Below are 14448 nucleotides of genomic sequence, written 5' to 3' on the forward strand. Positions count from 1 at the left end.
GAAAGAATGGACTTATACGACTGATGAAATAAAGATATCAAAGTATTACTTGCCCCAGTTGATATGTGCACTTCACATATAATTACTATTTAATATCTTTGTTTCCTACAAATCAGGAAAAAAGCTTACCCTCTCTCCCAATTCCCTCTTCTAGTAAATAAGCTGATGCAGAATATTCTAGATTTGCAGCTTCTACTTTACTTTCTTCTTGAATTTATTCTCTTCTTTGCAAAGTAATGTGGTCTACAAAATGAAGCTATTTAAAATCCTAAATGAATAAGTGTTATAAAAATAATAAATTAGTATACAAGACTGACTTGCACAAAACATATGTTACACTCTGAAATATATTTAGACATGAGTGCATAATTGCCTGTTCCTTTTCTAATGGCCTGAAGCACAGAACTAAATCTGAACTTTTCCCAAAGTCTGTGCAACGACGGAGCGCCGCCCCCTCCACGCTTCCCAGGAGTTCAGGTCCTCACGTGCTGCCTGCAGCCTCCACAAACTTCAGCTCAGCACAGCTGAAGAGCAGCAGGGGAAAAAGATGGGAAAGACGGAAAAAAAGGGCAGTGAAGGGTCAGGGTGAAGGGCAGCAAGCCCAGGAGCCCACTCTGTGAGCACTCCCAGCTCCTTGTGGGTGGGAATGCAGATCCTGCCACGCCACCGCCAACCTCAGCTCAGGACTTGTGGGAGCCCCTGTGTTTGGGGGTCCAAATGCACCAAACAGTGCTGGCACAAGCCCAGGAATGCTTCTGGCCCTGCCCAGCAGCCCCACTCAGCTCAGGGGGCCTCCAGCCCTGCCCCAGGCTGGGATGGATCCCATACCTGCCCAGCAGTGTTCCAGACAGACCCCTTGGATCAGCCACGTTCCCTGCCCCCAGCCCGGTCCCTTGCTGCTCCTGATGGCATCCCTGGCCCAGGGTCAACCCCTCACATCACCCAGGGCTGTCAACAGAGTCACTGCTGGTACCAGCAGCTTCTGCAGGAGGGGTGACAGACAAGGCTCAGGGTCGTGCTGGTGGCCCACAATGTGAATATAACTTGAATCACCATGGAGTTAAATAAAGACAACCAGTTGCTCCAAAACACTGAGCCTTCTGCTCATTCCTTGAAAAAGAACAACCCCCAAACCAGAATCATCTTTATTTGCATGTGTTTACAGACTTGTTACATTTTTTTTTCTTTTTTTGACAAAAGGTTTCAACAGGAAAAATTTATAAACCACATTCCAATCCAGCTTCTCTGGAAACAATGGTTGGCTTGGAGTCGCACAGTATTTCACATAGGTGTGTTTTTAATGTTCCTGGAGAAGGGAAGTGGCTACCCTCAACTCTTCAGGAACTTCTCCCTCTGCAAACAGAGCTGTCACCCCTGAAGTCACCACCAGCAGCCCATGTGCACTTCAAAACTGTTGACAGAATTCCTCCTGGCAACTTCTTTCATCACCACAGTTCCCATGGAGACAAGTGAGGTTGTTCTCAGAGACTCACCTCACACACTGAGGTGGCAAAGTTGGACCTCCATTAATTTTAAGGTACTACACAGAGTCCTCCACCTACAAACTAAAGCATCTCCAAAAAAATAGTTTCTGTCTTCACCCTGATTGTCCAAAAGACAATGGAAAACAAAAAAGCGTGGCTTGCAAGTGGCATTACTTCCCACTGGGAAAGTATGGACATTAATAACATGTAATAACATTTACAGAGATAAACAGCAGCAAAATCCACTGTGTTGTGGCTGGGATGGCACGGCAGAGGGTCACACTGGCAAAAAACCTGGTGGGAACTGACCTCTTGTAAGAGACTCTGTATTTCTGAAAGTTCAGCAGCAGAATTTTGCCCCCCATATGCAGACAGGCACTTGGATTTTTCCTTGACAAAATTGGCAATGAAATCAGAAGGAAAACTCATGGTAAAAATGGCCATTTTCAAGAAAACAGACATGAAAACAGTCACAGCTCAGTCTCACCTTCTGTGCTGAGACCTAAAGCAGAAAAGCCTTGGATGAACTATTTCCTGAGAAATTAAGGCCCATTTTTAATCCTGAGCACTTCATATATGATTTTGCTTTCTGTAAATGTTGTTTTCCTTGATTTTTTTTTTTTCCCCTAATCAGCTTTCCAATCTGTCCAAGGTGTTTTGTAGCACCCTAGTGATTCAGGTGGTATGGCCAGATAAATAACAGAGTGATTATCTTTATAATAAATCTCTTTGTAATAAATGCACCTTGTAGCTTGATTTACAGCAAAATCCTCCTCCTCCTCCTCTTACTTCCATGATGAGACCTACTTAAGTCAGTGAGACTAGTCCTGATGATAAGATAATTAAGTTTTTAGTACAACTCTGGTTAGTGAGCAGAATGCAGTTCTGATATAATGAATCTACTAGCTCCAGTCTGATATTCAAAAGGTGCTGGTGATTTGGGTATTGTTCTTAATGTGCTCTGAAAAAAGCACATTTTTTTAGGTTAAAACATTAAACCCAGTATAGGACACAATTCAGATCATCTTTTAAATGGAAGTATTTCTTTTGGAATGGCAAAGTTGAAGTTCAGCCAGCCTAGCAGTGACACCTGCGAACTGACAGTCAAACCCCCCCTACATTAAAATGGAAAGATTTGCATGAATGTGTTTTAAAATGACAGGAGACAGGAATTGGAGCTTCTAAGCAAGTTAGACTAAAATTTTAAGAGTGAAATGCCTAAAAATAGGCCCCTGAATGCATAGTTAGGCACCTATATAGAGACTGCTTGATTTTCAGTTGTTCTGATCACCCAGAGCTCCCATTAACTTCAGGAGCAACTGTGGATACTCAGCTGTTCTAGAAATCAAGCCACTTTTATTCAAGGGTCTAAATATGGATGTCTGTGCCCAAGTTTGGGGGGGAAAATACAAAAAATAAAAAAGAGGTCTGGTTGCTTTTTTTTTTTTTTTCCTTTCTTTTTTTGCTACATGAGACGTTTTATAAAAGAGGAGTAATAGCCAAGTTTCATTCTTCTTTCCCGTTACAATGGCTGAAACTGAATCAACAGAACAATTAATGGTGCAACACATCTGTGCCAGAAGATTTTGTCTGAGGTGAATGGAAATCTGTTCCAAGATTGGTAGCTCTTAATTAGCAATCTGAAACATTCCATAGATATTTCATATTCTACGACTGCAAAGTGTTACCAGGCCACCTAAATCTTTTTCCTAGTATTTCAGTGTTGCCATTAATAAGCTTTTCAGGCTGGTCTGAAGAACTTTGCAAGATTAACTTTACAAATCTGTATGTATTAACTATTTAACTATTTCAGAAATGCCACTTTTTTTCTGCTTTTGGATCAAGTACAACCAGCAGACTTGAGCATATTTTTAAATACCATAAACTATAAAGAAGGGAGAATTAGGTCTTTAATTCTATCATATGCACTTGGTTGTCAGAAGACTTCTGACAAACCTGCTGCTTGCTTAAAGACCTCTTTTGTAAAAGTAATCCTGAGTTGGTTTTGTGTCTAAGCCATTGCCAGTTCATGCTGAAGTGCATAAGAGCCAGTCACATGATAGAAAATCTGCAAGGAAAAAAATAAAATTTATGATGGAATTATACATGACTATAAAGCTGCAAGTATCAAGGAAGTAACAAATTAAAGGCATGTCAGATGAGGATGATAGATATTTGTTTGTGTGTGTGAATAAAATATGATGTAATATCCCTTAATATGTTTGGTTTTGGGATATGAACTAAGGGCTCTTACTGCTGTGTTTGGAAAGAAAAAGTAAAAAGCAAATACTCCTGTTGCTCTTAACTAAGATTTCAAAAAGAGCCAGGTAGAAGCCAATGCTCTCCTCTGTCATCTGTTTTTTTCTATTCCAGTATTTTTGTTTTATTGAATATAATGACTGGGACATTTTATCTTCCATGCATAGAACAGCAAGAGCTTTGGTCATGACTGGGGCATTTGTGCAATCCCTGGCAGATAAAAGATAAAACCCTTAAGAAATCAGAACAAATGGTGCAACACAATCACTGGCTGTGTTCTAACACCCAGCAGTGATGGCAGTGGCAAAGATGAAGCTCATGCTGCTCTGTCATAACCAGGGACATAATTTTAGGTCAAAAGTGAGGAAGAGGGAGCAAGACAATATTTTCCTCATTGTAGGAGTGAGCCAGGGGTTTTCAGCAGTCATGAATATTAACCTGACATCTCTCAGCTGTTCTTAAAAATTTCTTAAAACGTGTCAGTATCTCAATTGCTAGGAAAGGTGAGGAAAGGGAAAAGACTGGTGGTCTTGTCCTCCCCCAAATCCCCTATACCTCATGTTTTCCCAGTAGCAGCAACAGGATAATGACTCTCAGATATTTTTCTTGGTTAAAGGTAGTATCACCTCCTCTCCTGGGTTTAATGAATGTGAGAGCCAAGACCAGAAGCCTTCATGTTTTAGTAGTTCCTATGACACTGCTCCCAATTACACAGCATCCTTCAGGGTTGATACCCTGTGCCACTGATGCAGATCATGCATAGACAGGTCAGAATCTCTCTTCCCACTGGGAACTTCTTCCACAGGAAACAACCAACATGGAAAAAATTCTCTATCAGCAGCACCCAAATGTAGGATGAGATGGGACTTTCTCCACTGGGAGGAAATGCACTGTGAGGAGCTGTGGCACAGCGACACAAAGGGTCTGTGAGGTCCAGTCACAGCTGGGATCCAAGGGGACAGCACTGCCATGACTTTGAAAAGACTCTGTACATGCACAAACTGAACCCTTTTTGCCCAATTTTTGTCAAATTTTACACTGCAAACATGGCCTAGACCACGGACAGCTGCCCCAACATCAGAGCCCCAGACGTCTGTAACAACAGCTCAAACTTAAAGAAATACTGAGCTGGAAGTGAACCTGTCATCAATAATGAAGTAGATGGATGTTCCATTTCTGCAGAAGCAGGAAGCCAGCACATTTAGAAAGATGACTTTTGTTCTCCACGAGCTGTAAGCTGCCAGCAACCAACCTGCTGCTCGATGTCTCCCAGTAAACTGCTGGCACCCAGGCGGAAGAGCTCCGGTGTCAGCCACTCCACTCCCAGCTCCTCCTTCACCAGCATAAGCCAGGTAATAGCTTCTTTGGCTGTCCTAATGCCCCCTGCAGGTTTAAATCCAACCTTTAGAGAGAGAAGAAATAAAAAACACAAACAAAAAAAAGAAGTGCAGTACACATTTTCATCCATCAGCAACCCTAGAAGAGCAACCGATGTTTGTACGGCCGCAAAGTGCCTGTGATGTAACAGCTCTACCTGGTAAGGAGCTGGACCAGCTCAACCCTCAGCCATCACTGCCAAAGATAACATTTTCATCCTGAGGAAGCAATACTTTTGACCCCTGTGCACTTTCTCAGGAGCTGGGCTTGAGGTCTAATGGGAGTATTTTGCCTCTAATACAAGGGATTTAGGCAAGACTGGGATTATCTGCATAATCACATAGTGTCATCATCACCTACTGCAAATCTAATTCCAAACACAGAATAACAAATATACAACAATACCAAAACACTAAAGATGCTGCATGTGAGGTGGCTGACTCGTGGCCAGCAGTGAGAACTGGCTGTATTTTATAAAAAGCCTGTGCAGCACAGTCACACGTGATTTGGCTGTACATTCAAACCTATCAGAGGTTTAATTTTCACTAAAATTTTCCAAATGGGAATTAAATTACATCTGTCTTTATCAAAAATTGAAAGGTCTGTGCTTCACAGGAACTGCAGAACTTTTGTCCCCCACCACAGGCTGGATGTGCTTTCAGTCCCTGGGTGTGAGATGTGTGCCATAGCTGAAGGTGAACTGTCACTTCTGCAAAGGCACAGACACCAAGTAAAACTTATCTTGGAGGTAAAGCATGTCTTGAATCCCATGATGGACCTGCTGTGCACTTGGCATACACCCCTAATGCCAGTCCTTTGGTTGTGTGCCATTTAAACATGTCTCGTTCCGAGACAGAGCTTGTGACACTCAGCTATCAAACCCCTCATCGAAAATGCCAAATTGTTGGCCTGTAGCAGCTACCTAAACTCTTGAAAAGCAAGGAGAATCAGGAAAAATTCTTCCTGTATAAAAAGAAGTAAATCTGAACAACATGCAGCACACAGTGATTCTTCCTACGTTTCCTTCTGCCATTAACCTTTACATTCTGCAAGAATTGTCATTTGGGTTTTGCATGTAAGCTCCCAAAACCTCACTACACTGAGGATTTCTTTGTGCCTCATGGATATAACAGTGGAATCAGAAAGTATCTGTTTTAAAATGTGTTTGGTAATCTGTTTTATATAGTGATTTCAGGACCAACAAACACAGAATAAATCCTTCTCTCATGCTGGAGCATTGTGATAATGGCATATTTCCAATAAGATTAAAAGGAACAAAAGCAGGAAAAGCTTGATAAATCCAAACCATGAAGACTGTATTTTTGTGGATGGACAAATAGATGTGTGAGTGTATGCATACATCTGTTAAAGTTTGGTTTCCAAAAAGAATTTAAAGCCCAGCAACTGGAAAAGCATCTTTCTAGATAATAAACAAAAACAGTTGGAATGGGTTTTCCCTCAGGAAGAGAAATTCTAATGAAATTTGAATTTAGATTTCTTCCTAGAAATACTACAACTCTTTGAGCTAATCTGCGACAAAAACAAGTAAAACAGAGTTAATAGGAGAATTAAAACCATCATTCAGAATTCCTTCCCCTTTTAGCAGATTCTGAAAGCTCTTTTCTTTGCAAAAAAAGCTGACAAAGACAAGCCTGTCCTCTCCTCCATTTACCAGCTTTCCACACAGTACATCTGACTGCCACAAAAACGTAAAAAGGAAGGGGGGGTTGGAATTTAATTCAAGAGCAGTACAAAGTCCAGCTACCACTTTCCTGCTGTTTCACAGCATTTCATTATTTTGCTTAATAAGTTCATCTCCTCAAGAATTTTCTCTTCACCTTATATTATTAAAAGTAATAAGTTTTTCTGGATTGGGGGTTTTCCCAACAGAAAAACCAATTTATGTATGTCCTTCAATAATGACAGGAAAAGATTATTTCCCATTATATTGCACACTTTTCATATCACCACCACAGCTTATCAGTCAATAAATGTTACTCTGCAACTTGTTCCTTTCCTTGAAGAAGTTTAATTTCTATATTAACCTGTTTTTCCCAGGCAACACCTTGCTAGAAAGCATCCCTACAGCAGCAAAATTAGTTTGTTAAAGAAACCATTTAGAAATTTCTTGTCACTGATAATATTGTCTTCAGTTAATAAAAGTACAGAAAGTCAGTTTACATCTAATTCACCGACACACACATGCACACGGACACAAGCACTTAATAACACATTTCATACCATGAATGCCTGCTTTGAAAGCAAAAGGTGAATTCAACATTTATATCCAGTTATGGGGACAAAGCTGTGCTAATGCAGCAGGGACCAACTTGTGGCACACAGCGCTGCTGCCCCAGGGATCTGCCTCATGCTGGGGCACTGATGGTGCTCCCACAGAAACAAAACTACTGGAGCTGCTCAAATTATTGTGTGGCAGAGAGAGAGGCAGGAGGAGGAGTGGGAACAGCCCAGGGATCCATGCTGGCCTGTAGGAGACGCTTTCTGGGGTGGACAGTCTGAGACACGGCAAAGACCTCTATAATCGAGTTAGAAGTTAGAAGTTTATTTCAGGGCGTGGGAGAGAGAGAGAGGGAGGGAGCCTGCAATGAGCCAGCAGATAGAGCTCAAAGCAGGCTCGGAGAGAACAATACAAAAGGGGGTAAAATATGAACACATGAGCTCAAGACTTAAGATTGCTAAGAAAGAGAGGAACAGAACAGAAGTGAGAGAGCCGGGGAAAAAGAGAGAGAAAGCGTAGCAAGAGAGCCAAGAGGGCTAAAAGAGAGAGCTAAGAGAGACTAAGAGAACCAAGAGAGCCAAAAGAGCCAAGAGAGACCAAGAGGGCTAAGAGAGAGAGCCAAGAGAGCGTAGTAAGAGAGTAGCAAGAGAGACCAAGAGAGCGAACTCTCTTTTACAATTACTTATATAACCTGTACATTGAATATTCTATTCCTTTACTAACCAATCTTTCTAAGCATACTAATACAGTAACATTTGTGTGCAACCTATAGAAATCACTGTTTTTGCATATTTTTAGTTATCTCAGGGTCCTTCAGACCTTTCCTTATAAGGCTGGGGAGAGGGGTCTCAGCTTAGTTTTATTGGGGGAAAGAATGTGTTCTGGTATACCAGCCTGGTTTATTTGAATTATTCAAACCCTGCTTTCATTTGTATTTCTTCCTTAGCCTCTCTGGCTAAAGAGTCATATTTATAATTTCTTTCTAATTCTACCTTCCCAACACTGGCCTCATCTAGATGGCTCCCCAGAGTAGATGGACACACCTCTAAGCTGGTGTCACACGTTCCAGCAGCCTCTGAAGCCATCTCAGCCCCCATCCCATGGCCTGACATTGTACCTTTCAGGGCCACCTGCAGAAGGGGCAGAAGGAGAAGCTGGAGAGGAGGGAAGGGTGGCCAGAAATGAGGAGAGGCTCTTAGCTAGAGATATGGCTTCCTGCCCTGGTGCTGAAGGTGAGGACAAAGCCCAGCGCTGAACACCAGCACCAGATCCAGCTGGCAGCCCCCACCTGCCTTGGAAAGAGGAAGTGAGAGGTGGCTTAAGCCCTCCTGGGAATCTCCTCCTTTCTCAATGTTTCAGCAAAAGGATGAATGCACAGACAGTTCATCACTGGCTTTGCTGTTCATTCCCCTTTTCTCCACTGAGCTCACCTGACAGCAGCCTGATCAATAAACATTAAATACATGACATAATGTTCTTCCAACCCCTGTCCCCTCTCTCCTTCCTTCCATCCCAGGTACCAGGATCTGCCTCCTTGTTCACTTAGAAAGCCTCTGTGGCAAGGGAGGAAAGAGCAAAATGTACCCTTTGGGTTGCCAGGACAAAGTCTGAAAATACAGTTGTGTACACTGGACAGACTCGATGGCTCTACATTTGTATAGCTCTGTTGAGGTTTATGGGAGCATGTCAGCCACTAATCAGCCCTGTTATTAATGGCCATGGCCATTTAAATGGTGAAACAAAATTCAAATCCAGGTGCAGCAGGGAATGCTTTGATTTCATGAGGTTTTATGGAATGAAGTAACAGTTCTTCAAGGGAGAAAAGACAAAAGGAAAAATAAAAATAAAATTAATATTAGCAAATCAATCCTAATACATTCTTATTTCCTTCTGAGTGAGCCTGTTTGGTTAATTTTTACAAAGGAAATGAGAACTACCTTGTAGCCAGTTTGCCAGTAGTACTCCTTAATGGCTCGCATCATGACTATGCCCACGGGAAAGGTCGCATTTTCCACCTCCTTTCCTGTAGATGTCTTTATAAAATCAGAACCTGAAAGGAAGTAAAATGTTTTATAGCAGTTTTAGAACAAGAGTCCCTCTGCACATACAGGTTCACAGCCTCAAAGATGCCCTCCTGCTTCACAGCAACTCCTTTACACATATGTCCCTGTGGTGTACATAAATCAACATCTTAGTATTTCCACAAGGATCCTTGAGAATAGAAATGATTTTCATCAGTTTTGTTTTTTTAAATTTAACTTTGCATCTATTTGGTCCCACGTCTGAGAGTCTGCTATTGTATCTCCTGCAGCTGTTTTTAGGAGAAGGGAAAGATATCTCATATGTGTTTACTAAAACAGTTGTGTAATACTGTAAACCAAGGGAAAACTTCCCTTTTATGCATTTTGCAATTGTGACACTGCAAGTTAAATCCACGGTCTGATTTAATGCAGTAACAAGGTCAAAACATCTGTGTTCTTTAAAGAACAAGAGTTAGCCTTGGCTTACTTTTTCCTATTTTCTCACTAGTGAATAATATTCTCCACTGCCTGTCTTAAGGCTTGAGTAACATTCTTGTGTATTCTTGCTGTTCTGCCTTGGCTTGAAAGAAATCCTGAAGCACAGTGTAACAAAAAGCTAAGAAACTAACAAAAAATAGCATGCCTTGCAGTGCCTGATCCAGCACTGACAGAACACAATGACAAAACTTCTTTAATTTCATTAGGACGCACTTCACCCCTAGGAACCTACTTCTTAGAAAAGGTGTACTGTGGGATCATTAATTATCAAAAGTAATTGGGAGAAGAAGAGGGATAATTCAAACATCATGTAGTAGTGCATCATCCACTTAAGTCAATTGGAACTGCATCTGCTTCCACTTCAAATTTGGCTTGGGGTCCATTTTGTCTCTTATGTGAATGATGATGCCTCTACAACATCCCCTAGAGTAGGGAAGGGAAGTTTCAGCACTGGCTCCGAGTAAGGAGTTGCCTTGGCTGCATTCTGTGAGCTGCAGCACCCTCCAGAGCGCCTTCCTGATGGCCCAGCTGATGGGCTGAGCTGGGGCTCAGCCTGATGGCAAGGCAACACAAAGCCAGGCATGCTTCCCTGGCTTTTAAGCACAATCAAACAATGGCATCACCAACTTTGGGGTTTCTCAGGCCACAGTTTTCTCTGTAGGCTTCCTGACCAGGCACCATGTCAGCCCAGTGGTGATTCCATTGCACCCTCCTGTGACAACTCCCATCCTGGAGAGAAACAGCTATTTGCAAGGAAAATTCTAACTCCATGGAAAATGCAGTGTGCAAAAGAGGCAATTAATAGCTGACAGAGCTTTGCAAAGAACAGAGCACACAGGAGAGACAATTGAGTTGCACATTTCAGAGCTGCTCCCTTCCAGAGAGACACCACGGACATCTGATAGTCACATTAAAACAAGGAGCAGTGGAAGTGAAACTTCAACATCACCAAATTATATTTTTAATTTCCCTTTCGAAATGTAGCACTTAAAGTCCTTCAGTGCAATACTTCTCATTTTTTCTGCTATAAGGTAAGTCAAAGCTTTTATAAGTCTTATAATTACAAGTCTCTATGGTACAGTTTCATTAAAAACTTTCATTAAACAACAGCTGCCCTTGTATATGGTCTTCTAATCAATTTGGTCAAACAGAATGACTTCTAATCAGCTGTTGATAAAAATAGAAGATGAAATTTTAATTCTAATAGATTAACCACAAACTCAAGATAGTCTTCAAAATCCATCTAGTTCTATTCTCCAGTGGATTTAACGACTATTCAGCAACTCATTACTAAATAGAACAAGATGAACATTTTCCAGTTCATTAAAGAAATGTACTATGTATTTTTGCATTGTCCTCATGATTCGTTACAGGGAGTCTTAATTACAAGATAATGGATAATGGTTATTAAATGCAGACTCCAGTAATGAAGCTCTATTCATTTGCGAGCCTCAGAGACTGCAAAGAGGGGAAAATAAAATTACTAGCTTCAAAAGATTAACGGATCAAATTATTATTCAATTTTGAAAATCTCATTCAGACTTCATAGAAACAAGAAGAGATTAAAAACTAGTATTAGTACAAAAGTTGTGCATTTATATATTTATTTTTAAATAATATCTTAAGGCTATTACGAGAATAATCAGCTTTAGATGTGATTATTAGACAAACATACAGCCAATTTAGTAGCATCCTCTAACAATGAAAACAATACATTTTTATTTCCAGAACAAATTCTTTTTTTGACACAAGAGCTTGCTAGCAGGACTGCAGGCAGCCTCTTGCAGAAGACAGAGGACCCACACTGGCACAGAGAGCCACGATGGAAGGTGCTATCAACATCTGGATTTCAGCAGTGAAAAGGGGGATTTAAAAATCAAGTGCTACCATACAAAGCACCTCATTAAGCAAACTTTATGCCAACCTTGTGATAATAAGGGAGTTTCACCCAGTCTGTTTCTTATTCAAGTGTCCAAAAACAAGTTTAAGGAATCCAGTTCAGAAGGAGTTTCACCTAGAAATTTAGGTGATGATTTTGAAACCTGCGTTTTATCACCCATCTTCTCATCTTCCTGTGAATGAATACACTCAAAAAATCAAGGCTAAGGCTAAACTACACACTGAATGGCTTTCTCCTTCCTTAGAGTCGATTACATGATTAAATGAGGCATTAAATCCAAGACTTTACAAAATCAGTTATTCAGGGTCGACTTCTAGGCTTGGGGAGCCTGGAAAAGACCACACTTCCTACTTTTATTTTCCAGTGTGAAGCCACAACAGTACATTTCCTTCCAAGGTGGCAAAGCCGTGTGAGACTCACTGAAGCAGGGAGATGGGATGAACTCTCCTGGTTAGATCATGGTGCAGTAACACCAAGGTTGTGGGTTCAACACAAACAGGCATTTACCTCAGAAAAGTCCATTATATTTTTTTTTCTGTTCTAGATACACAGCCTCATTTAGGAATGCTCTGGTCTCCCAAAAGGTCAGAAGAGCTTCCAGAACTGGCCTGCCCTGTGGCTGTCCAGCACATCTACAGAGATTTCCAGTCCAAGTAACGTTGAAGTAGAGCCTGAGAAGTGGAGAATCTTATTCAGATGACAGCATCCAGGAAACACACTCTGATTCCATAATTAAGCAATAAGGAATAATAAGCAGTGTAGCAATCGTGGAGTAATCACAACCTTTTGGTTGTGAAGTGTTTCAAATGCCCTTGGGGAATGATTATCTCCTGATACCTACAGACTCTGTGTTGCTGTCTTAGTCTTAATAAAGAACAAAGATGTGGCTGGCAGTTTTAAACAATAGTTTAGAGAGAGATGCTTGCAGAGGGACAATTATGCAGTGCTACTTTGTAAGTATTTGCAATGAGCACAAATATATCTTCATTGCTGCAACTGAGACATAACAATATGCGGTGACACAGGGAGAACACTTATCCTTCCAAGACTTCCAGAACTGGTGGCAAAAAGTGGCATTCTGCTCAGAGGACCTGCAAACCCACCTGCTGTTCCTGCTGACAAGGCAGCAATGACAAAATAGTACCGGATCAAACGTGCATGAAGCCCCATTAGCAAGTCATCTTTCTATTTTATGAGCACCCACACTAAGGGTCTTCAGATTCACACACAATTAGCCTTACTAGGGGTGACCAGGTTAACAACCCTCTGAAAATAAGAGGCAGGGCAAGATATAAAAGGCTAATGTAGCAGCTAATTCTTGTCAGTTGAGTCATCCTTAATTGCCCTACTTACATGTCCTCATCCTTAATTGTCCCACTTACATGTCTTTATCCTGCCCCAGCAGCAAGATAAAATACATTCCCCGTTAGCTTCACTTTGCCATGCAGAAGAGAATATAAAGCTGTGACAATTTACTTTAGCAGGAGCTCACCAGGTAACTTTAGCTCCATGACACGAGGCTACACTGCCAGACCACTGGGTTAGGTGCCTATGAGTGTTTTCACATGCCTGTGTCTCAGCTACCATCGAAAAATGCTGGTTTGTAACTTGGTCTGTCGAGAATTACCCGCTTTTTGCAACTCTTTTCAAAAAGTGCCTGCACAGAGGGGACAAAAAGTAAAAATCCTATCACAGGGCTCCAATGTTTAATGTCTGTTTACAAGGAGTACAGCCTTCTGAAAAGCCATCCTACCATCCCAGCTTGGTTTCCAAGACTCAGAATGGATGTTCCCTTTCTTGAACAGCACCTCCAGTAACAGGGGTTCTGCAGGCCAAACGATGCCCTTAGGAACACTTACACATGCACACAAAGGGACAAATTATCAAGTCCATACTTAGGCAAAATTCCCTGCAGATGATGTCTGAAAGAATTCAGCATTGCTGAATTATGCATGGCTTGCTAATGCACTGTTGCAGCATCTACCACAGGTCTCCACAGAATACTATTACTTAATTAGTATTTGTTTCTTGTGTGTTCATTTAAAATGTTTCTTTAGAAAGTTCAGCAGGAAGAGCCATTCCATTGCTCGGCTACACAGCATAGGCACTGCTATTTTTAGAGCATTCCTTCCAATCCAATCCCTCTGTGGCATGGAGGAAGAGGAGATAAATAATTGGCATGTGCTCTGGGTCCAAAGAGCACAGCTGGAATCCCTGTCACTGGTGGCACCTGGCTTGGAGCCCCACTGAAGCCCAGGAGGAAAGATGCTCCCAGTCACCTCCCTGCATTGCCATGCAGCAGCAGAGCTGGAGATGCCAAGGTGCAGGAGTTCAGGCAATTATGTGCTGCTGGAACAGCCATTCCTCTTCCTCTTCAAGGAGGAAGCAGCAGGAGTGGGACACAGGAATTCCTGTACTGTTATCTACTCGTTAAATCTCCTGCTTCTTTACCAGGATCCCATTTTTCTTCTTTAAAAGGGTGTACCACACACTGCACTCAGGGGTGTTACAGTCTATGACCTACATTAACCTTATTTCTTTTTGCAGATGGCACTACTGGAGCTGCTGAAGCAGTTTGCCTAATGACACGTGACAAGCCAAAGGCAGAAAGAAGAAATAAATCAAGGCATCCCAACACCTAATCCTAACCTTACCATCGCTGGGGAAAAC

General features: G+C 41.7%; 1 protein-coding gene across 5 annotated transcripts in view; it reads right to left on the reverse strand.

The window, feature by feature from the left end:
* Positions 1-1131: 1131 nt before the first annotated feature.
* The window catches only part of DERA (deoxyribose-phosphate aldolase), a 45760-nt gene continuing 32443 nt past the window's right edge, over positions 1132-14448 (reverse strand). Inside the window, exons 7-9 of one of the 5 annotated variants that reach the window (XR_009279091.1) lie at positions 9297-9409; positions 4996-5126; positions 1132-3552 (exon numbers count right to left, since the gene is read on the reverse strand). Coding sequence is in view for 4 of the 5 variants with exons in the window: in XM_058852956.1 (XP_058708939.1) it covers positions 3496-3552; positions 4996-5145; positions 9297-9409 (320 nt within the window). In the remaining variant the exon portion in view is untranslated. Of the gene's footprint in view, positions 3553-4995; positions 5146-9296; positions 9410-12348; positions 12450-14448 lie in introns of those variants that run through there. The other 4 variants (XM_058852956.1, XM_058852957.1, XM_058852962.1 and 1 more) reach the window with 4 other exon arrangements.

Source organism: Poecile atricapillus, chromosome 18 (assembly GCF_030490865.1).
Source record: "Poecile atricapillus isolate bPoeAtr1 chromosome 18, bPoeAtr1.hap1, whole genome shotgun sequence".
NCBI classification, from domain to species: Eukaryota; Metazoa; Chordata; class Aves; order Passeriformes; family Paridae; genus Poecile; species Poecile atricapillus.